Source organism: Varroa destructor, unplaced genomic scaffold, assembly GCF_002443255.2.
Source record: "Varroa destructor unplaced genomic scaffold, Vdes_3.0 BEIS01000006.1, whole genome shotgun sequence".
Lineage (NCBI taxonomy): Eukaryota > Metazoa > Arthropoda > Arachnida > Mesostigmata > Varroidae > Varroa > Varroa destructor.
This window is the reverse complement of record NW_019211459.1, coordinates 17,492,574-17,514,183: the sequence shown is the minus strand read 5'-3', so window position 1 is coordinate 17,514,183 and position 21,610 is coordinate 17,492,574. Positions and strand designations below refer to the sequence as shown.

At 40.1% G+C, this 21,610-nt stretch overlaps 4 protein-coding genes and 1 non-coding gene across 6 annotated transcripts; 1 reads left to right on the top strand and 4 right to left on the bottom strand.

Annotated features, from left to right (window-relative positions):
• Nucleotides 1-335: 335 nt before the first annotated feature.
• On the bottom strand, nucleotides 336-408 carry TRNAR-UCG (transfer RNA arginine (anticodon UCG)). The gene has a single exon. It is a non-coding gene; the product is annotated as a tRNA-Arg (tRNA).
• Nucleotides 409-1,550: 1,142 nt separating this feature from the next.
• Nucleotides 1,551-3,366, bottom strand: RpL23A (ribosomal protein L23A). Its single transcript, XM_022811852.2, has 3 exons — nucleotides 3,260-3,366; nucleotides 2,314-2,393; nucleotides 1,551-2,048 (listed from the first exon to the last, which is right to left on the bottom strand). Exons 1-3 carry the CDS (start codon nucleotides 3,285-3,287, stop codon nucleotides 1,653-1,655), a joined length of 504 nt encoding a protein of 167 aa, XP_022667587.1. The 5' UTR covers nucleotides 3,288-3,366; the 3' UTR covers nucleotides 1,551-1,652.
• Nucleotides 3,367-3,559: 193 nt separating this feature from the next.
• On the top strand, nucleotides 3,560-6,421 carry Psf2 (DNA replication complex GINS protein PSF2-like protein). Its single transcript, XM_022811851.2, has 5 exons — nucleotides 3,560-3,721; nucleotides 4,341-4,531; nucleotides 4,944-5,093; nucleotides 5,325-5,408; nucleotides 5,593-6,421. Exons 1-5 carry the CDS (start codon nucleotides 3,631-3,633, stop codon nucleotides 5,671-5,673), a joined length of 597 nt encoding a protein of 198 aa, XP_022667586.1. The 5' UTR covers nucleotides 3,560-3,630; the 3' UTR covers nucleotides 5,674-6,421.
• A 241-nt stretch (nucleotides 6,422-6,662) lies between these two features.
• On the bottom strand, nucleotides 6,663-9,659 carry mre11 (double strand break repair nuclease mre11). The gene has a single exon (XM_022811848.2). The coding sequence runs from the start codon at nucleotides 9,326-9,328 to the stop codon at nucleotides 7,064-7,066; it is 2,265 nt and encodes a 754-aa protein (XP_022667583.1). The 5' UTR covers nucleotides 9,329-9,659; the 3' UTR covers nucleotides 6,663-7,063.
• A 4,760-nt stretch (nucleotides 9,660-14,419) lies between these two features.
• On the bottom strand, nucleotides 14,420-20,234 carry GlyRS (glycine--tRNA ligase). 2 transcript variants are annotated; one of them, XM_022812306.2, is made up of 6 exons: nucleotides 19,898-20,234; nucleotides 17,992-18,196; nucleotides 17,252-17,731; nucleotides 16,748-16,990; nucleotides 15,730-16,552; nucleotides 14,420-15,392 (listed from the first exon to the last, which is right to left on the bottom strand). In XM_022812306.2, the coding sequence occupies exons 1-6, from the start codon at nucleotides 20,168-20,170 to the stop codon at nucleotides 15,149-15,151; spliced, it is 2,268 nt and encodes a 755-aa protein (XP_022668041.1). In that variant the 5' UTR covers nucleotides 20,171-20,234; the 3' UTR covers nucleotides 14,420-15,148. The 2 variants fall into 2 exon arrangements, with proteins under 2 accessions (XP_022668041.1, XP_086849539.1); XM_086993413.1 differs by lacking the exon at nucleotides 19,898-20,234 and adding an exon at nucleotides 19,629-19,746.
• Between the last annotated feature and the right edge of the window lie 1,376 nt (nucleotides 20,235-21,610).

Below are 21,610 nucleotides of genomic sequence, written 5' to 3'. Positions count from 1 at the left end.
TTATTAATATGCAACGATCTTTGTTGGCGCAGTAAAATAACCTAGCTCACTGCAAGCAGGAAGTTGTCACTATTAGGTTAAGGACCAAAAAATTCAAAATCATGATAGAGTTGTTTTGTAGAACTTAGCAACAATTCTTTAAATCGTTATCGTTCTTATTTCACCCACTTTCCGGCAATGTCAAAATTTAGGAAGTAAACCTCTTTCAGATAATCTTCTTTATAATATGCAGCATTAGGTTTATGCAAGAAAAATGACGTACACAGGGACAACACAATTAAGAAAACAAAATAACCTTGTAGCCGAAATTTCGTTGAAATACAAAAACGAATACACGTCCTCGGCAGGACTCGAACCTGCAATCTTCTGATTCGAAGTCAGACGCCTTATCCATTAGGCCACGAGGACACGTCAGTTGTTACTGGTGCTAACAGTATATATATATACATATATATGTATGTATAAAGTGTAAGTAGTAAGTTACAGCAAGTGATGTAAACTTAATTTGAAACAATGCGATTGCACTGCGCCGTAATTTTGAACGATTGCAAAGTAGAGTACTTTACAAAATGTCCAAACTACGTTTCGAATTTCATAATAATAACAAATACATGTTATATATCTCCAGATTGTAATTTTAATATCAATTGTCTATAAACTACACCAATCATTATCGTTGAAATTATTTTTTTTAAGTAAAGCTATTCTTTGCAACCCTATATTTTGTCCATAGAACTTCAGTCGAGAAACCTAGTTTTGAGAATGGCTCGCTCAAGCCCAGCAAATATACTATTAATTCTTAAAATTAGCGCAGCAGATGAGGTTCTCCACTAATAACAGGTTCATTAAAACCGTTTGTCCATTAGCAAGACATTACGGCTGTATACAATATAAAGATGGAATATGAGAAAATCGAGGGCCACTAACTAGCTCGCCAATTATCGTTGTATCTGAAATACAAATAATGGCGTCATATTATAAAAGAAGGCGTATGGGCATGATGCATCCCAAGTATTCTGAGCTGCAGCCACAGAAAAGCTAATACGTCTGGCATAGAGTTGAAAGATTTCTTAACTGCTCCTATTGCATTTTTAAACTAACTATATTAGCATATCATCAGTAAAAACTCATTGTGTGTCATTTCATAATTTTAGTTTCACGCTAATTCAACATCTTTCAACAACATTTTATATTGCCCACACATTTGCAATACATCGAGGTTCTATAACAATTGCCTTACCAGAATGGTGAAGTTTGATCTGTTTAATACGTGACGACTACGGAAAACCACACCGTTTTCGCAGCTAGGAACTCACACAATTAAAGATAACTATATTGCTTGAAAGCCATGTCATGGTATATGAACGCCCTGGTTTTTAATTCGAACGTTTCTTTTCAAGCCGCCAACCAAAGTAACTACACCACTTTCCTGATGTCATTACCCACTAATTCACATAAATATTTATTCACACATCATACCACTGTTAAGATATAGTATTTACACTCTCTACAAAATGTTTAATATATCTCTATCTAAAAGACGAACCATATTCATTTTTGCCTTAAGTGCAGACCTTTATTTTTCTTAGTTTAGCGTACAGGTTTTAAACGACGCACAGAAATAGGACAACGCACATTGGTGCATAAAGCGTTTAGATAATGCCGATCTTGTTGGCAACATCGAGAGCATCATAATCCGCGGTCAAACGAACGTACGCCTTTTTCTTCATATCGGGTCGCAGGAGAGTGTTCACTTTGGATACTTTGATATCATACAATTGCTTGACGGCAGTCTTGATCTGGTGTTTCGTGGCCCTGATGTGAACGATGAACACCAGTGTGTTATTGTCTTCGATTTTCTTCATTGCCGACTCCGTGTTGATTGGATGCTTAATGATCGAGAACTTGTCCATCGTTACCTTTTTAGTGGCAGTCTTGCGAGGGAACTTCGGCTTCCTCAGAAGTTTCACGGTCTTTGGCCGACGGAAAATGGTGGAAGTCCGCACCTTACGGATGTGCGAGCCACGGGGACCCTTGATAACCTTAACCTGCAGCACCAAAAACAGCGGAAATCATCGGTATGGTTAACTACCATGTAGGTTTCAAAAATCGCTAGGTAAGGTTGCAATGGACATTTTTCGGTAGGTTACGATAATAATAAGTACATCTAGAGGAAATGTCATTTCTTCGTGGACGGCTTGTCCGATATTCTTCTTGCATTTTAAACAAATTATTGCCTAATGCATGGTGGATAAACACAGTTTAAGATACTCAAGAATTTGTACCTATATACGATTCTTTAGCTAAACTTACTCGGGCCTTCTTTGCCTTTTTTTCGGCTGCGGCATTTTTCTTTTCTTCCGTCTTGGCCACAGGAGCCTTTGCGGCTTTCTCTGGAAATGCAAATAATGCGTCATATTAAGGCAGCTTTCAAATAACACTTAAAATTCTAACACATATTCAAGGAGCACGTGCAACATCTAGCGGCCTTGTACTGGGTTGAATTAAGTTATTCCTTACAAGTTCATAACAAGGCGACGACATGCGAGACATGTAAGCACGCTTCTGTCAGCGAGAGCTTTAACAGACGCTATGTATTTTCAAATATATTGGCAAACTGATTTTGTTACTTCCGTAATATTTTAACTTCCTCCCTTTTGTTTGGAAGAATCGCTCGGTCAAGTCTGTCTTAGGGGGTACGCAAATATGTCACAGACCAATCAAACACAACAGAAGCTACTCCCACCGCTAGAAATATAACACTTCATACCATCAATTCTGCAATGAACTGGTAATAAAGAAATGTAACTGATACATACGTAGCTTTAATAATAGGAGCATTAATCTACTTAAAGTAATTGTTTACAATGCGGCCATGCTTTGTTTTCGAAGCTGACAAGCGGCATAGGTTATCAAACCAGGTACTTCGCACATTTACATTAGCAACTGCAGTTCCCCAACACTTTATCTACTTGAACACCTTCAGAGAAAGAGTTACGCCACGGAGGCTATAAACGGCCACAATCGTCGCCAGATTTTTTCGACGGTTGATTATCTCCGCCCATTTCAAAGTAATTAACTAGCAACGACCCCTTTGCCACGTGCCGTACACCATATAGACACATAAAAGCTCGAATAGAAATGATCACATGCTCTCACAAAGTACTCGCACAAAATCCCAAAGGCGCAGATAATGCATGACGGCAAGCAATCACACCTAAAAATAGATAAAACACTTAAAGTTTGTCAAATTGAATACCTCCAGCGAGCTTCTTAGATCCCTTCATAGCTAGTGCTGCAGCAAAAAAGGAAGTGATCTGCTGATCATTTATCGAAAGGGAATCGCTCGTGGGGAGGGTGGAAATTAATGATGTTGTTTTTTCTCAGAATATTCTCATTTAAACGATGCACTTTTCAACAATAAGGTTAAGCATGTCAGTTGGTTGATGAGTTTGACTAAAGTAATTTTTAGTTTTGATGAGAACTCATAAGAAACGAGGATAATTAAAAATTATCCTCACGGTTCCAGTGGTTTCGGTTTTAAATTTTTTGGCGCCATAGAACATTTTATCCAGGTACTGTTAAAACAACGTAATATAAACAAAATAAATACGCGTTACGCATATAAAGATGGAGACCACTGAAGTAGAATTTATCGCTGAGTGCTACAACGTGAAAATAGTACCGAAGTTTAACCATCCCGCTATTCACCTGATCTCTGGTTAGTAGGAATGTTTTGATATAGAAGCACTCGCAGTGATTCCATATGATCGTTTCCATATGCCATACAAGCCACTAGTAAATAGTAGTAACGCCAATAAAGTTATATACTAAAGCGCAAGAGGAAACATTGAGGAAGAGGTTCAATAATAAGGAATGTTAAAAATAACTGTTGTGCTCACTGCTGTAATTCGCTGTTCTAGAAATACAGAAAATTTAAGATGAAGGGATCCCATGTTCTGGACCCTTGTTATATCCAAAAATTGACAATTTGAAGTGCATTTGTCTTCATTTAAAAGTTATAAAAGCTTGAAAAAGTTGTGCATTTTTACCGTACGAGGTTAATATATCATTCATATTATTGTAGGTTTTTACAACTTTGTTGAAACTAAGCGTAAACATATTTAGAAATATACAAATGCTATCTTAGTAAAACACTTGTATTGCACTGATAATATTTAAACAAGTTGCAAACAGACTGATTCTCGACAATTAGAATTTACTCTATATTGACATCGGTCTCACGAAAATATGAAGGGTCTACACGGCATGTGTATATGTGTAAATTTTATTTGCTGATAATACACATTCTTTTTCGTTTACTGCATATTATGCTATAGGCGATTTGGGTCCTTTTATGGCCGGTATGCCCATTTCGGTGCCGTTATGGGCGGCACTTAACCTTCGCCAGCAGCATAAATGTCGAATTCTTCCTCCGGATTGGATGAATGTCGCCGAGCTGGAACGGCTCAAACAGGAAGAGAAAGAGAGTCAGGTGTTCACAAAGATCCCCACAGAGCACTACCGGGAGGTAACAGAAAACCTTCAATCTTCTCGCAAACCCTACTCTTAATTAATCCTTTAATTATTATTTCATTATTAAAATAAATGGAAATTACAAATATTGCGTCCGCTGCTGTTGCTAAGCGTCGCTTTGACCAGCTGCCTCCCAGCAACTTTTATTACTGCTGTTATTGCCGCTACTTATGAATGAGTTTATCCAATTTTATCGAACGCCAGCTTTCTATTGATAGATTTTTATTTTCTTATTGTTAAATTATGGAATACATCTGTGTGCGTCTGTGTATGTGTGTGTGTAAACATGGCGCGCAAGTTTAAATTTAACCGTACATGGGACAGAGTCAATCGGTTTTTAATATAGCCAGGTCATATTTTACATATTGTCTGCCAATACCAACATGTTGTCTGAAAATGCCTTCCAGATCACGCACTTACTTGTCGACGTGGCAGGCTCGGACCTACCACAGGCTGAAGAGGTGCAAACTCTTGTCAAGGACTTATGGGATATTCGGCTGGCTAAATTGCGCGCTTCTACAGATGTTTTTATCAAAAGTGACCAAGTTCATGCCCAGGCAAGCAAACAGCTACGCATTTGACAAAGGCTAAACTAGTAATGTCTTGGAAGGCTAATACGGCCAGCCACGATTACATTAAACGTGAAACAATGCCGAATAATCTGTTTTTTTGTAACCTGGTATAGTGTAAAGCTCGGTAAGATAATGCAATTAACCAAAAAATGGGACGACTCAGTATTATTTTAGGATAGTCAGTAACGGTGTTCCGTGCCTTTCTTTGCTATTCAGGTGGATCACCTCACAATGATGGAGCTTAACAGCGTCCGCCCACTTCTTCTCAAATCTTTGCGACACATCTCTCAGTTGACCAAGGTGAATGGAGACCTTTAGTTTATATAGGAGAACTATGCGCTTCATGATCCTATAGATATTAATTGATTACACATCTAGTTCACGGAAGAGTCATGTTGAGCGTAGATTTCTTTTTCAATGAGTTCGTAAAACTTGTGTCTACCCTTTTACGCAGTTCGGAATGTCCGTTTTGTCTTTTTTTCAGGTTCCTCAAGGGCAGAATTCCTCGGTCAATGAATCAGGGACGATCAGTATCTCTGTGGCTTCAGCAGATCAAGATGATTAGTATTAAGTAGAAAATATCTGCTGTATATGGTTTAGACGAAGAAATGTCGTATTGCCAAGCTACAAAGCTGTAAATAGCATAAAACCAGTTACTGTTGGACGCCGTGCAATGTATGTGTTAATCGAAGACCAGGTCGTCTATCCAAATCGGTGTAATTCCCAAATATAGATTATAAGTCACTGACCAGTTGAATACGTTGCTTGGCAAGGTAGTGACCGTTTTCAGTGATTTCTTTCTGTTTTTATCTACCAATATTGTGCTGCCTGGGATGCAGAATTGCTCGTGATAATGATCATATGAAGTTAGCGTCATTATAGCTTATATATAGCTGGCGTCGATTGCAGAAGAAGTAACTGATCAGAGGAAATTAGAATAGGTGAATGCTTGGAGTAGGTTCTAGAGTAGATTGCCCTAATTCCACATGCGCATACAATTACTCCAACGATAATGGATAGAAAATTTAATTATCATTTATTTTGTCAGAGAGTACAATCTAGTTAAGGGGTAGAAAGAAGGAGGATGCACGGTCTACGAGAAATATACCTTGTTGTACTGTGCATATTTGTCTAACAATTTACTTGTATATGCATATACAAAAATACCTTTAGTACACTTGAACTTTTCAAATTCCTATTAAGAGCCACTCGAACTGTTTGATTTTACGTAAGTTTACGGATTTATAAAATCCGTATCTCCTTATCGCATCGTACTCATATCATCACTGTCAAAGAAAGTCATGCGTAAATTCCTCGTGGTGTCATTATTAAACAAAGAATCAGAGTCTCACGTTGTTAGCGTTAGTATTTTAGTCGCTCTTACTCAGTCTATGCTCACTTAGTTTATTATACCTGATAGCTGAAGAAGAGATCACAGCATCATACTAAAGTAGTTAGCGGCACTGTCTAATCTCAAGTTATACTTAAATTGAACTCCGTGGTGTCACAAGACATAAGTGCGTATATAGCGTTAGTAAAAAAGATTATCGTAACTAGGAGACCATATCGTATATTCTTTATTCAAAATTTCCTCACTCTTGAGCCATTGTTGATGTCAAGCTTCCTCTGAACGACGTCACTAACAATCGGACGTGTCCGTTACGAACTAATACATATAACGTTAAGCTACTGAAAAGGTACTCAAATAGGTCTAAAATGTATAATTTACATCCACGAAAAAGTGTGCAAGGTCTGTACCATAATGTACAAAGCTTTTATGGTATTGTTTTAGCGACACTTTCGTTCAGAATTGTTAATGTCCTCTCCTCCTCCCTTAGAGGAATCGCACGATTGCGTTATTTTCCCTCGCTACCAATTATAAATACATACTTGCCGATTTTCAAGATCAGCCCGGCGATTTTAGGCTTTTACTTTTAGGTACGCGTGTTACACATCTAGTCGAATCCGTCAAATAGATCTACGACGTCTTGTTTTTTACTTTTTTTCGCCGCTGGCTGACGCTGCGATCGACTCTGGCTCGTAATACGACCAGCCGCAGATGACGGAAGCGATGACGAAATTACACTTGCGGATCCCAAGTCACCGTCATCGTCGTCTGGAGATAAACTGGGTGCCCGCTTTTTCGGTGTCCGTTTCGAAGATGTAGCACTGGTAAAACTATCTATTGTTGCTTGTCGACCCCTACCAGTGTTTTTTGTCGCCGGAAGCTGCCCATTATTAGTATCACTACAGCCACGTTTTCTTGTGCTATCAATAAAGCTCCTGAAATCGTCTTCGTCGTCATCACTGTCCTCAATAATTTCCTCCTTCTTCCTGGATGAAGCAGCTCCGCGTCCCTTGCCACGCCCTATGCCTTGGAAATTTGTTTTCTTCACAAAGGCATCGTCATCCTCGTCACTATTTTCAATAACAGAGGCAGGTTCGTCCTTAACAACTCGGGTAGATGCTGTTCCTCTGCCGCGTCCTCGACCTCGACCTCTGCCGCGGCCTGATGATGCATGTGCAGGTGGGGGCATTCCGTCTTCTTCAGTATCGTCAATATACTGCTCGACCTTAACGTTGCCAGGCAAGCTATCCAACTCTTTGATAATCGCACGTACATCGGTGTCGAGATCATCGTTTTTCTCCAGCTTACATTCGGTAATGCACTGCATCATGCTTACCTCATCCACGGCATCCTCTGTCCGTTCCAGCCGCTGGCGAAGACGCTTTTTAGATGAATCAAGCAACTTATGAATGAGATCCTTGGGGTTACCCTTTTCGATGGAGAGTTGGATAGCTTTAGTAAAGGCGTCCTCGTGGACAACATGTAGCCGGGTATTTTCTGCAGTGGTACTTTTAAGATACATATTGATCATATCTTCAATTTTAGCATGACTGTTCTTCTGCTCTTCAATGGCGTCCATAAATTTTTCCTCATCAACTTGACCCGTAATACGTTCACGGTTCCATGAAGCTTTGTCACGTGTGAAGATGAGACACTCACCGGGATTGGCAATTTTGTCCTTGAAGTGCCTTCCAACCAAGTGCGGCAGAAAGGTTTCGTGGTCGGGCCCGTAAAGCACCCGTAATCTGACTAGTGGCTTGAGTGGCTGTTTCGGATGGCCAGTTCGTAGACCCACCGCTTTCTCAACGATGTCCTCGATCTTATCTTGTAGAAAATGGACAGTACGGTCCAGTCTACTGCCAGGTCCTTTCGGCATATCCGATAATGACACATCTTCGACGAATAGTTGGCGTACGCTCAAGAGCCTAACGGGTTCGAGGTCAAACTTAGCCATCTTGTCAGCTTTATTGTACTGCACACGGAGTATTCCAACGTGTTTGGCAGCCACTTCACCGGGACATAACGAAGTAGCCACGGTGCTTCCGGGCTGCACGACATGAAACTGGCCATTAAATTGCTGTTTGATAAGGCACTCGTGTTCGTGACCCCACACGACTAGGTCTAGCTCAGCGGGCAGAAAACTTTCCGGTAAATAGTTTCCAGCCCCGCGCTTTACCCGATTCTGATGCACTAGCAGAATCTTAAACCAACGTTCGGAGTTTTCCGGCCAGCGAAAGCGAACTCGTCCTTCTCGAAATAGTGTGTTCAAACGTTCGTCTCTGACCGACCCAAGCCCATAAACTGCTATCTTAGTACGCGCCCGTTCGAACAACAATGGTTCAAGTTCGATACTGCTAAGGTCATTGATTCGGCCAAAATAGTTGAGAAGTCCAGCGGTGGAGAGGATTTTCACAACGCTTTCATGCTGTACGCCAACAGGATCATCATGGTTCCCATGAATCGTAAAGACAGGCAGGCTTACGTTAATATTTGGATCTTCGTAATTCACTATAGGAACGTCTGAATCGGCGAAGTTTCTGCTTTGATCCGATGTAAGCCGAAAATCAATATCTCTGTCACCGAGGCAGTACTTTCGTAGCAATCTCATTGATTCTTTGACCACCCACTTTGGTGGATCGTTGACGTGGAATAAATCGCCAGCAAATAGTACGAAATGCGCTTGTTTTTCGACTCCTATTTTGAGTAATTCTTCAAACGCATTCAGAGAATCGAGTCGACGTTCACTTGAACGATCCTGGTAACCGAGATGGATGTCCGACGCAATTAGAATTCGAAATTCACGAGGATCTCCTGAAGCCTTTACATTACACGGCTCACTATCCGCAGTAAACGATGAAGCTATTGACGACATATCGCTAACTTCTTCTCATAATCTTGTTCACATGCAACGACTGCAGGTGGGCGCAGATGCTTCGATGAGATTACGTTTCCACAGCAACGAAATCACAGCAAGGGTTCTCGATCACTGTTTCTACAAAACAACTGGGCCAACACCGAACGCCATGAAATTGTACGACGAGGAAGAAACCTTTCTAGTGGTGTTAACAGGATGCAAAGTATTTTAATTGCCTGCAAAGGGAAAGCATATCCACTCACATCTGGTTAACAGGTGTCGATTTATTAATTCCCAAGGGTTTTGAACGTGGTTGGTACTGGTTGAGCGCGCGCACAGATGTAAACAACACCGACTTACTCTCGCCCTTTAATTTAACCCTTTCCCAAAAAATTATCCTTACAGAGGCCCGCAATACTTACAATTTTAATTAAATATAGAGAGCTAATGTTTTACATTTTACGATGTATCAAATTTGCGCCTTAACTGAGTCATCGATTTCATGAGACTGTGTTCATTCAAAGGTTTCGACGCCCTGTGGGCCAAACAACGATCGAACGTATCGGTGGCGCTCAAAATGTATTTTGGAGGGTTTGAAACGTCCTTTACCGAATCGTCGGTAATTTTTAACATGATGTCCTAATGGATCTAGTTAGAAGCACAATTTAGATTATTTGAATTATATATCAAAATACTCCACCCAGTTGAAAATCGCATCCCAGGTGAACGAGTAATACATAAATCCAATGGGACATATTCAGGACTGGCCATAGAGTGATAAAACCTCTATGTATTTATTTATTGTCTACAGTCCTATGTACATTGCATACATAGGACATAGCGTGTTCACACAGTCGGCATTGAATAAGGTAAAGGACTGCAACTTTAGTACTTGTTTGAACGTGCCGCAAAATAAATTGTCATGGTAAAATGGACACCTAAAAGAGTAACAGGCTAGATAATCATACCATTTGCTAGACACTGACCAATCAACAGCATTCTGCGTTGTTTTTATATCATTGGCATCACAAGTACTATCGAACTATTTAATAAGCTTTATTCAACTTGTGCTTCCCTTGCAACATTCGAAAAATAGTCATCCAATTAATGTTCAAAGCATCAAGAATTTTCTTAAAATGGTTAGTATTTGATTGTTTTGTTTTCATGCACCAGATGATTTAGCCTTCCTAGTTACAGTTAATGTTGATGAAAAAGAAGGAAGCATAGTCTTTCCTGTTTCTGACGTCAGAATCGATTTAGGATTAGACGAATAACGCTGGTCCTTTGGCATGTTTGTAATAAATGCAAGTTTGCGTTCATTACAAACGTGCGCAGGCTCGCCGCTACACCTACTGCTACCGCTATTACTTCGAGCGGTCAGATAGCCGTTGTTGTCATTTTGCGTATTCTGACTACAGCTGTAGAAAAGGTCATTGCTATCCTCAGTTTTTTCGCTTCTCACATCCTGTACCGATTTCTCCGCCTCTGTAACAATGGTTGCTGTGGATACGGTTGCATTAAAACTCTTTTTACGTTCTTCGTTATCAGGGCGAATTTTCTTGGCTGGCTGTAAACATCGGTTATCTTCGTCGCTGTCCTCTATAATTATGTATTCAGGTTCATCTACAATAATTGTAGGTCTTCGTGTCGTATGTGTAGTTTTTGCCCTTTGACGTTTTCTGGCACCCGATCGGGTCATTGGTCCGTGGTAGGTGGTTCGCGTGGATGCCGACATGCGTAGGCACTCATCCACGGCTTCAATATGGGACTCTGCTTTGATGCAATCGGACGTTCTCGCAAGCTCGTGAATGACTGTTTGTAAATTGAAGTCTAAACTACGAGGATCGGTTTGGCGTTCTGTAATACGTCATAATGCACGCCTCATTTGCTGCTTCATCCACAGTTCGGTTAAGCCAATTGCAAGCCTGTAGTCTCGACAAGGCGTTTAGGTTGTGTACAATATTCTTTGGACGACTATCCCCATTGGCTGCCATCTGAATGGCTCGAGCAAACGCATCTTCGTGAAGCACATGCAATCGGTTTTTATCTTCACGTGCGATTTTGAAATACAAATTAAAGTAGTCTTCAATTTTGACGTTGGTATATGCTTGCTCTCCATGGACTTCTTTAAACGTTACCTAATCGATATGGTCTTTACCAATCTGTTGAGACCATAACATTTTATTGCGCACAAATTGGAGGCAGTCACCAGAGTTTGCGACTTTGTCTTTAATGCAAAATGTTTCGTGGTCAGGACCGTAATACACGCGGAGCCTAATTAGAAGTTTAAGGGGCTGCTTCAAGTGACCCCTTCCCATCCCAGTAGCCTTTTTAATTATATTCTCGATATGCTGTTCAACAAATCTGACCAACTGGTCCCGTATCTGGTCGTTTTCCGGTAACATCTGAGGCAGCACAATATCCTTCACGAACAGTTGACGCACCGTGGACAGAAGAACTGGCTCGAAACAGTTGATCTTCTTATTGTCTCCCTTAGACTCTGCGCGAGGTTTTCCGACGTATTTATTAGCCAGTTCGCTGTAATGGGATGTCGTCGCCACAGTGCTTCCAGACTGTATTACATGAAATCGTCCATTAAATTGAGTATCCGTGAAACACTCCCTTTCGTGTTCCCACACGACCAGGTCGAGTTCAGCAGGCTGAAAGCTTTCTGATATGTAATCTCCCTTCCAATGTTTTACTCTATTTTGATGCAAAACCAGAATTTCAAACCACCGTTTAGAATCTTCCGGCCAATGAAACCGAACGCGATTTTTACAGAATAGAATACTTAGACGGTCATCTCTCATCGATCCTAGACCACAGACAACAACCTTAGTCGATTTTTTTTAAACAGTAGCGGTTCAAGTTCGATTATATTTCGTTTGCCTATATGACCGAAGTAATTAATGAGTCCAGCCGTGGACAAGAATTTTGCAACGCTTTCTCGATAGAATGATACGGGACCGTCATGACTGCCATGGATCGGAAAAACTGGCAAACTCACATTAACGTTTGGGTCTTCGTAATTGACGAGAGGAATATCCGAATCAGCAAAGTTTTTGCTTTGATCTGATGTGAGCTCGAAATCGATCTCTCTATAGCCAAAGCAATATTTTCGTAGAAGTTTCATTGCCTCCTTCAGTACCCCTTTGGGTGGCCCATTCGTGTGGAATAGATTACCTGCCAATAGCACGACCTGCAGTGATTCCTCAAGTGTATTTAATGAGTCCAGACGCCTTTCACTCGAACGGTGATCAAATTCCAGATGAATGTCTGAAGCAGTCAGAATCCGGAACTCTCAAATACGGTCCGTACGGATTGACTTACGACCCACAATAAAAGCTGTTTTCGTCTCAATACAGGTCGTTTCTGACATGGCGAAGAGAAAGCAATGAATCGGTCACAATCCGGGCTCAGAGGACAGAGGTCTCCATTGAAACACTCACAAAATGAAAACTCAAAAACAAAATTGTGCTAGTGTTGACTTTTTGGTTAGCCCGTTTATATAAAATCATATGGATCAGACAGCTCTTGAATGAACTATTGAGAGGTGTGCTTCTATAGCGTTTAACATCGCGTAAACACAAAATGTGTCTCGTTCGTTTAGATTAGACATTGTTGAAAGAGTGGGGATTTGACTCCAATAAATAACTTATGAATTCACTTACTAGTTTCTATTGGCTCTAGGTCTCAAAGTGATAGGAACAAGAACACCTAAAATGCATGTGTAGTACATTAGATAAGACGTTAGTCTTATCTGCTTTATCTATCTTAGGCTTATCTATCAATGTACTATAAGACATACTTCTTGATAAATTCTGTTTTCTAATTAATTTCTAACAAATTCGAACGATAAATATTGAGTTATACAGAAGATATTGGTTCATATTGAAAATTCTAAGAGGACAAACCTGAGAACTTCTTCTGTTTCTGGTAGATTTTGTTATTTAGACAACGAGCACACGATTTGAATCAGCTGCGTGGCCTATAAGATGCTATCTAAATATCGTTGATAACAAAATGAATAGGTCAATAACAAGATTACGTCATACCTTCACTAGAACCTCGTAATTAGAATTGTAAATAATTATTTAGTTCGATTTTTAGAAGGTTTCGGTGGTTTACTATGAAATTATTGTTACCAATAATAATAATATAGCGAACGTCGCGAATATGAATGGAATTTAAGATCCAGCAACGGAGAGAAGTTTTAGTGTCAGGTAGCATAGCAGCACTATCGCAACGGGCTTGTAGATCTCTAGCCTGATATATACATATACCTCTAACAGGGATAATGAAAAAAAGAAGATAACGCCGAAACTAGAATATGATAGGGTCATCATTTGTAAGTGTCATTTTTATGTGCGTCAAACAAAAGTCAACTAAGATTGAATGCAAATGCGTCTCATCTGATTTTGATCTTACAGCTAAACGTATACAAACCTATTTGCTTTCGATACTCTGCAATAAACTGGCCACCTGCTGTGAGTAAACGACGACACGCAACATTCATCGAAGTGCGGTGTTAACTTATCGTATCCTATTGATTGAGAATCGAAAATATATTAGTAATGTTTGTTTTATCTAATGAATGTTGTGCCCACCAAACTTAATCTTAGGCGCTTTTAATGCTAATGTGGAATTAGCACTTATTACAACCCAGATCAACAACAGCTACCCACTCACGTAAATCGATGTATGCTACTTGACGCCCCAAGGCTGCTGATCGAACATGCTGCCTGAGCCCAAGCGAAAATACATTCGTAAACAATGTACGGTAAAAACCCTTGGACGCAAAATACACTGCAAATAATCGTGATTTACGCAAAAAAAAGGAATGGAAAAAACTTCATGCTATATTATGATAGTTCATGTAGTAATCAATCACAAATGTATAATATTCACACCCCTCTGTCTGTTGTGGTAAGTGCACATGGACAAACATTCACCTGAACAGATACAAGTTGAAACAAGACGTCTTGCTAATTTACCTTAATTTCGAAGCTTACGTTAACTTTCGAACTACAAGTAAATGTTTATTAATCAATGCAAACATCACTTAATCAGTTTTCCAAATATAAATATGCTTGAAAAAATCACGAGCAGTTTTGTAATGTTAGTCTGCAACTTCTACTTTTTTTTTTATTTACTTTAAGTGTAATTTAACGGCGTTCACGGAAAGCTTTCGATACATCTATTTTTTTGGTTCATTCATCTGCCATTTGTACTGTTTGTTACACAGGTTCTCCTTTTTACCACTCGCAGACGCGTCGGATATAATTCCTGTTGTAGCAGCAAAGAAAAAGCCATGACAAAAGTTACAGAGCGATTGTAACTTAGAGAGGTTACAGTCACTCTGACACCACAACCAGAATAAGCTTTCTCGATAAGTTTTCGCACAATCGATGCATTGTCCGGCGTCTGAACTGGCGGCGATAGCGACCTTGTCGCGCTAATATCAGTTTACATATGTATGTAGTTTCATTCATTTCCATGATATCCATTCATCAAACCGTTCCCTAAATACTTGTCAAGCTTCCGTCCACAGCATAGCACCTCTTTGTAAGTAGAGAAGTAATGAATTATGTAAGTGCTTAGCTTAATCAGATCCAGTGTAGTGCACCCAAACCTTTAGATTCAGCTATTCAGAATCAAGCGTACGACCCCGCCCTCTGAACTGAATCATCGAAATCCTTAGAGTTTGCACCATATTTGAACTTAACTGGGACAATAGTCTAAGTTAATACTTCTCGTGGTGTATGAATGAAGCGAAGCGCAAGTTTTGCAAAATCATCGTAAGCATTTCACTAAAGCTTCCTGGAGCTGTTTCGTTAGTTAACACTGGGGGGCCAAAGTGGTCTCCTGTTGTTCGAACTTTGGATAGTTCGGCACGACATCAGCTGTCCATGTTTTCTTGCCGAGGCTAAGGTCCCTGACAAGTTTAGCAACTCCATCGATAGGGCACCGCACCTGCTGCATGGAATCCCTTTCCCGTAACGTCACTGTATGGGGCTCTTTCAGTGAATCAAAATCGACGGTAATGCCGAACGGAATCGCGATTTCGTCGGTACGGGCGTACCTGAAAGGATGTTTAATACACGAGACTAATTTAAATTGTTGCATCTTCATATGTCTGGGTACATATGTTTGGGCTTGTACGTCTCTCTCACATGACCGTAACAACCTTCTATTTGCAGAAATGAGAATTCGTTATTAAATAAACATAGAATATCTAAAAAGCTTTAAATCTAAAAAGGTTTGTTTTTGCTTATGTGTATGTTGTACCACGTTTTAAGCTTGCTGCTAACACAAACTCATTTCTCATGGTATGATGAACGAGCTCTATGTTCTATCAAATTGCTCTACGAAATCACATCATCGCGCTAGCATCGTAAAACCATCATTGATTTTCTAACCTTTTGCCAATGGAGCCTCCGCTGTCATCTACCTTGTGAGAGATGTCACAGAGCCGTAAATCATCCGACAGGCGTGACACTAAAGGAGCGAACTCAGCATTTCCCGACAACGGAAGAACGGAGCATTTTAGGGGAGCGACAATTGGTGGTAACGATAAGAATGTTCGCTGCTCGTCACCCTCACGTATTCGGAAATTGTGCTCAAAAAGTGAGTATAGGATTCGCCCAATCCCAAATGAGGGCTCGATTACAGCTGGTATCACCTCTTCGACGTGAACCGTCTTTTTGCCACGTTTAACTTGTATCATGTCTTTCCTTAGTTCGACCTGTTTACCAGATGCGTATGTAAGCGAGAACGTACCACCGTTTTCAAACGCCTTCTCAATGTCGGCGATCTGTGACTCTGGCAATGTTGCCAAAGTATCCATGATAGCCTTAGCCTCTTTCTTGAATTCCTTGCCTAGGACGGCCTTCTGTGGAAGCACTTCGATTAAATCAACGGTCTTTGGCGTGGGTAGCAGTTTCTCTGACACTAAACGCACATTTGTTGCTTTGCTATGTTGCTGAAGGTCGAAGCATGACCGATCAGCGCACCCCACGCACTCCACCCAGCCGTATGAAGTTTTGATTTCGGCATCCCAACAGTCACAGGCGTAATGGGCCATCTCGTTCGCCATATGCTGACGGAATCTGAGCCGTGCAGGATCGATTCCCACTTTGACGAGAAATAGATGAATACGGCCTAGAAAATAGGCCAGAGTTTCGTTCGCAATCAACTTTTTCGCCACAGCGTCACCTAATCGAACAGGCTGCGCAGCCTTGCCTGTAATGGAGAAAAAATCATTGTTACAGTTATTTTAGACAACACGCCTTCATTTTTTAACCTAAAAAATTCAAACAACTCTAAAATAATATAAATTATAATTCTGTGTTCTTATATATTTTGATAGATCTGGTTAGCAAGGCTAGGAGCCATGTTTAAAAAAGCTGAATGAGTTGCTAGCAGTAAAACACTAACCGTCCATTTGATCACAGGCCGCATAGAGAACGAGCTCCAGGTCTTTGACACTCACAAACTTTGGATGGGCCTTGTCAGTGGGGTCCGTGAAATGCTCAATCTCAGCCATCTGAAACTCACGAACACGGATCAGACCTGACCTAGGTGAAATCTCATTTCGAAACGCCGAGCCGACCTGCGCGGCAGCGAACGGCAATTTGCCTTGGTTAAATTCAAGCAATCGCTTAAAATTCACGAAGATACCTGCGAATCAAGTAAATTATTACTTAAAATAGCAAGCATGGTAAGGCCAAGATTTGCATGCATTTGTATATTAATGACCAACAAGTTCGGAAGTGTTACGGCACAATGATCGATTTTCGTTTCGTCTTTTATAACTTCATGCGCGTACTGATGTCTTGAGTAGATTTATTCTTTCATCCTAAGTCGTCATGGGCCAGCAGTATTTCAAATAGTTAAATACAAGTAAGTAGTTCTAATTAATTGCAAAAGCAGAAAACCCACCCTGAGCAGTTTCTGGTCGAAGAAAACCCTTGATGAGACCAGAGGGGCCAATTTGCGTACTAAACATTAGATTAAATTCTATGGCATCCGTTAGATCGTTTCCGGTAATAGGTGACTTCATGTTAAATCTACGAAGGACAGCGTTCATCTCATCCTTTTTCATTCCGTCTAGCTTGATAATGATGTCTTCATACTCTGCTCTCTGTTCGGCAGAGGTCTTCTTATCGGTCGATAACTTTTCTAAGTGAGCCTTGATGAGATGATCAAGTCGAAAACACTCTCCGTTCTTTACGTCCTTAACCATAAGGTCAGCAAATCGGTCTACATGGCCGGAAGCTTTCAGAACAGGCTCGGGTGTGAGTATAGTACAGTCAACCTCCAGCATACCCTCCTCAAGGACAAAATGGCGCCTCCAAGCCTGTAGGAAGTTAGTCTTGGTTGCACAGCCCATCGGCCCGAAGTCGAATTGTCCAGTAATACCTAATGAGGAAAAATGAATAACAGTGATAAAAGAAACTAAAGATCACTCACCATTCGAGCAGTACTAGCTAGTGACAGTAGAGCTAAGAGCTTTTGTTACTAATATTAATGATGTTTCTCAGAACCTAAATGAATAACTATAAATCGTCTTTGAAACGACTTAGCCCGTAAGCTATGTAGTAAACAGCGTAAAAATATGTGACTTTCATAATTTAAGTCCTACTATACGAAAATAATATGCCCAATAAGGTTAAATGTACCTCCATAGATAGCGAACGACTGGTCGTAAAAAAAGCGCCTTTTGAGAAGGTCCTCCATGCGCGTGCGGTCGAACATCGCATCAGCAGGACACAGCGAGAGTTCTTTATCCTCTAAAACTTTCTTCCGAGCTTTCAGTTCCGCAATGGCCTTTTTGATATCCAATTCCGGAGCGCTTGTTTCTTTCAGCTTCCGAACGAGATCACCCTGCAAAGGTCGGACAGCTTATTGTCAACGTTAAACAATGGAGAGCACTGGTCGAATGAAAGGATATCCGCGTTAATAGAATCCTTTGTTTACATAATAACAAATATTTGGTATAAAGCATTTAGCTGATCAGTGTCAATAAACACCCCATGTCTACACTAGCATAACATGTGTCGCTTACACCATACTAAGCTTCTTTGTGCCCAAGAGCGTTATAAGGCATTATAAATATAATTGGATTCAACTACAATATACAGATATATTACAAGAGTAACTTCGTCACAATTTTAAAAATCTTCCAATAATCATATCAAACAACAGTTTTTTTTTTTAATCTCTTTTGAAGTATTACGAGCTACGTTAGACCATTAGGCTGCTAACTAGTAACCCTGCATTACTGTATGTATGTAAAATACGAAAACATATAGTTGACCTTCGCAGACAATGTCTTTCACACAGACTAACCCATAAACGCATTAGGTACCAATCCATAAATGTACGATCGAGGCCGGCAGTACAGATTTTTGTTATAATTAGAAATTATACTTAGTTTTTCAAATAAGGGTCTAATCGGTTTTTTTTTTTACTTATGTCGTCAGTTATCTCGTGAAGCATCGCCATGAACGTGTGTTGTGGTTTGATTTTTCTATACTTGGTTTCAACTTAAACACATACCTTTATTAAAATAATATACTTCGATTTCAAACGACCCAATTTTTTTCCTATTCGTCTTTTTTTAGAAACCCGTGCCTTCCAAACTTGAGCACAGAAACAGTTAGCATGAGTTACACAAATCCATTTATTTAATTTCGTTTTACCCTTACAAGTTACAGCTTGAAGTTACAGTTAAGTACTGTGAAGATACAAAAAGTAAACAGAAGTCCCCACCCGGCATTTGTCAGCCTAGCCTGCATATCATCAAGGTGCGGCCTGAAAGTACATGATCAGCTGATTCCTTAATACGATCTTATTACCGCTGTTCACTTTTGAATACTAGGAATCAAGTCTGGCCAAGATGCCTATTATCTGCCAACATTATTGGCTTATAGCCAGAAAATGGTTCGAAAAAGTATTATGCATAATGGTGTTAAGTAATGACGTGGCTGCGATTACGGATCTCTTTGTTCAAGTTCGTATCAAATGGCAGCAATATAAACTTCAGCCAAACAAATAAACAGCCCGTAAACAGGCACCATTTAAAGTTATCGCATCATTTAGAATATTTAACCCATTCGAGTTCAGTCATTTGCGCTTATTCACATAGACTTTTGTCTGTAGCAGCATGCGCTGGTCATAAATAGAAACCAATTAAATGGCCTAGCTTATTACGTCCAAAGAAAAGGCCAGCCGGGAAAGAAAATGAGTGGAGACTCATAGATGTACATCACAAAATATATTTTAAAACGCCGCGCTGAAACAATAAGGAAATTACCGCGATTAACTTTCAGACATTTTCGACACTTAGCTATCACAGTACATGAAGCAATGCTAACGAAACGGAGTAATCATCTGTTTCTACCATGTGCACTACAGGGAGACCGGTAACGAAGACTACATAGCAGAAGAAGTTCATGTTGTCTCGAACAGACAACTGATGCAAAGCTCCACTCCTATGGTTATCATATGGAGCTGACACTGTGTAAGATCGGTACAGCAAAGTGTCAATCTATCATTGATTTACTGAACGATTTACCAAATTACCTGTTCCTTAACGGAGATTCGCAGAGGCGCCAAAATCTCTTCGAGTGTGGGGTCCATGATATTTCGAAGTGATTGCAGTTTTCGTTCGCGCACCTTTTTCGAACCCCAGTTGGTTTCGAGTTTGTAGAAAACTAGGGAAGTGTGAACTGGCCGCCGGACGGATGAAGCACACAGGCGAAATCTTAGCACTTGGCTATGCTGTTGAGCTAGAACCGAGCTACACCGAACTGTGGCGCCAGTCAACATTGGCAATGCTAACAGAAACTGCAGCATGGCACCGGGAGCTATAATCGTCCCGATGAAGCATATCGTTCCGCCGGACCGTCGGACTTTGGCCTGAGAGCATCTAGATCTTGCGCATCTTTCTAGGTGATTGTTTATCCCAATAAAAGAGGATCAAGAACTTAGAGTGAGTGTTGAAATTCACTTAGTACTGTCCGAAAAAACAATCAACTATACTGTAATTTACTGCTCTCATCACGAGAATAAAAGCAGTTAGTCTACTGAACAACTAGTTTCAGCATTTTGAGCGCCACCTAGAAACTTCTTTGTCCTGGGTCATATGAGATGAAGTGTAGTGATACATCCTGAAGGTACACTACAAAAATTCAACAAACAAAGGACTCTGAACAAGATCGTATATAGGAGAAAAAAATATTAACAATAGTAGCTAACGTCACCTTGAACTCAGTGAAAGCAAGCAATACTGACAGCAGTATAATTCTTTTTCAAACTAAATGTACAGCGCAATTTGACTTGGGTGATACAGACCATATGTATAAATAAAATACGTCCCCTAATAGACAGAGAAAACATTACCTAATTGACTCCGAATAACAGAATAAAAACATATTTATCCGAAAATATTTTGTCCTTGTTAACAGCTGCTTTTTTTCAATTATGACTTATGTTACAATGTTTAGAAGAGATATAAGAGACTTCAGGGGCGATACCACAGGACTATCAGCGATTGTATTTCGCATGTTTTCTCCCTTAACATTTTACTCAATTTGAAGCTTAGCTAGGGGTACGCCAGAACGTTTCTTCTCTGCGAAGTTCAAAACATAACAAATAATTGGAAGAAGATGCTAGGTTGAGGGACGGCGTCAAAACACTGGGACACGAAACAGCGTTCGAGAAATTCAGCCACTAATAATAACGAACGGTGAGAAGAATGATACCTAGTTTTTATCTGTTCATTCAAACTTGAAATGATTTTTCTTTAAATATTTTTTCAGGAATGATTTCGATTCTCGCACCACAGATTGTTCAGAGCAATTTTACCCATAGGTGTGTACTTCATCTTCTCTCAGCTTCAATTGCCATATGCGGTCCCAAAAAGCTGCAGTAGAGTTGTTGAAGTAAGCATTTAATAAACGACAAGTAGAAGTACCGGATTCTAAAATTGTGTAACTAAACTAGCGAACTTAAGTTTATCACAAAACAAAAGGTATAGTCAATGTATTGATGCACTGCGCGCGATCGTTGGCCAGGGCCTCGCGTTGTGCATGATGTGCACATCTGTTTAATCATAGTGTACCCTTTCTGGCGTTTTTTTTAAAGCAAATTCAAAATGTGTGGATATGGAGAGATGCAATTTTGAAAACCATGTGGCAAATTATACCACTGTTTTTGGATTTAGCATGAACTCCACTAACTAAAACTCATAACCTAGGTGAGATGTACTTTGAAGGTATACAAAATAAGATATAT

What these genes read in the sequence shown, in the direction of transcription:
- RpL23A (XM_022811852.2), bottom strand. Translation starts at nt 3,287, where the DNA reads ATGAAGGGATCTAAGAAGCTCGCTGGAG. An exon ending in ATCTAAGAAGCTCGCTGGAG is followed by an intron (nt 2,394 to 3,259) that starts GTATTCAATTTG and finishes TTGCATTTCCAG; the next exon opens with AGAAAGCCGCAAAGGCTCCT. An exon ending in AAAAGGCAAAGAAGGCCCGA is followed by an intron (nt 2,049 to 2,313) that starts GTAAGTTTAGCT and finishes TTGGTGCTGCAG; the next exon opens with GTTAAGGTTATCAAGGGTCC.
- Psf2 (XM_022811851.2), top strand. Translation starts at nt 3,631, where the DNA reads ATGGAGACCACTGAAGTAGAATTTATCGCTGAGTGCTACAACGTGAAA. An exon ending in CGCTATTCACCTGATCTCTG is followed by an intron (nt 3,722 to 4,340) that starts GTTAGTAGGAAT and finishes ATTATGCTATAG; the next exon opens with GCGATTTGGGTCCTTTTATG. An exon ending in GTGACCAAGTTCATGCCCAG is followed by an intron (nt 5,094 to 5,324) that starts GCAAGCAAACAG and finishes TTTGCTATTCAG; the next exon opens with GTGGATCACCTCACAATGAT.
- mre11 (XM_022811848.2), bottom strand. Translation starts at nt 9,328, where the DNA reads ATGTCGTCAATAGCTTCATCGTTTACTGCGGATAGTGAGCCGTGTAAT.
- GlyRS (XM_022812306.2), bottom strand. Translation starts at nt 20,170, where the DNA reads ATGCTGCAGTTTCTGTTAGCATTGCCAATGTTGACTGGCGCCACAGTT. An exon ending in GAATCTCCGTTAAGGAACAG is followed by an intron (nt 18,197 to 19,897) that starts GTAATTTGGTAA and finishes CGACCTTTGCAG; the next exon opens with GGTGATCTCGTTCGGAAGCT. An exon ending in TCGACCAGAAACTGCTCAGG is followed by an intron (nt 16,991 to 17,251) that starts GTGGGTTTTCTG and finishes CTTGATTCGCAG; the next exon opens with GTATCTTCGTGAATTTTAAG.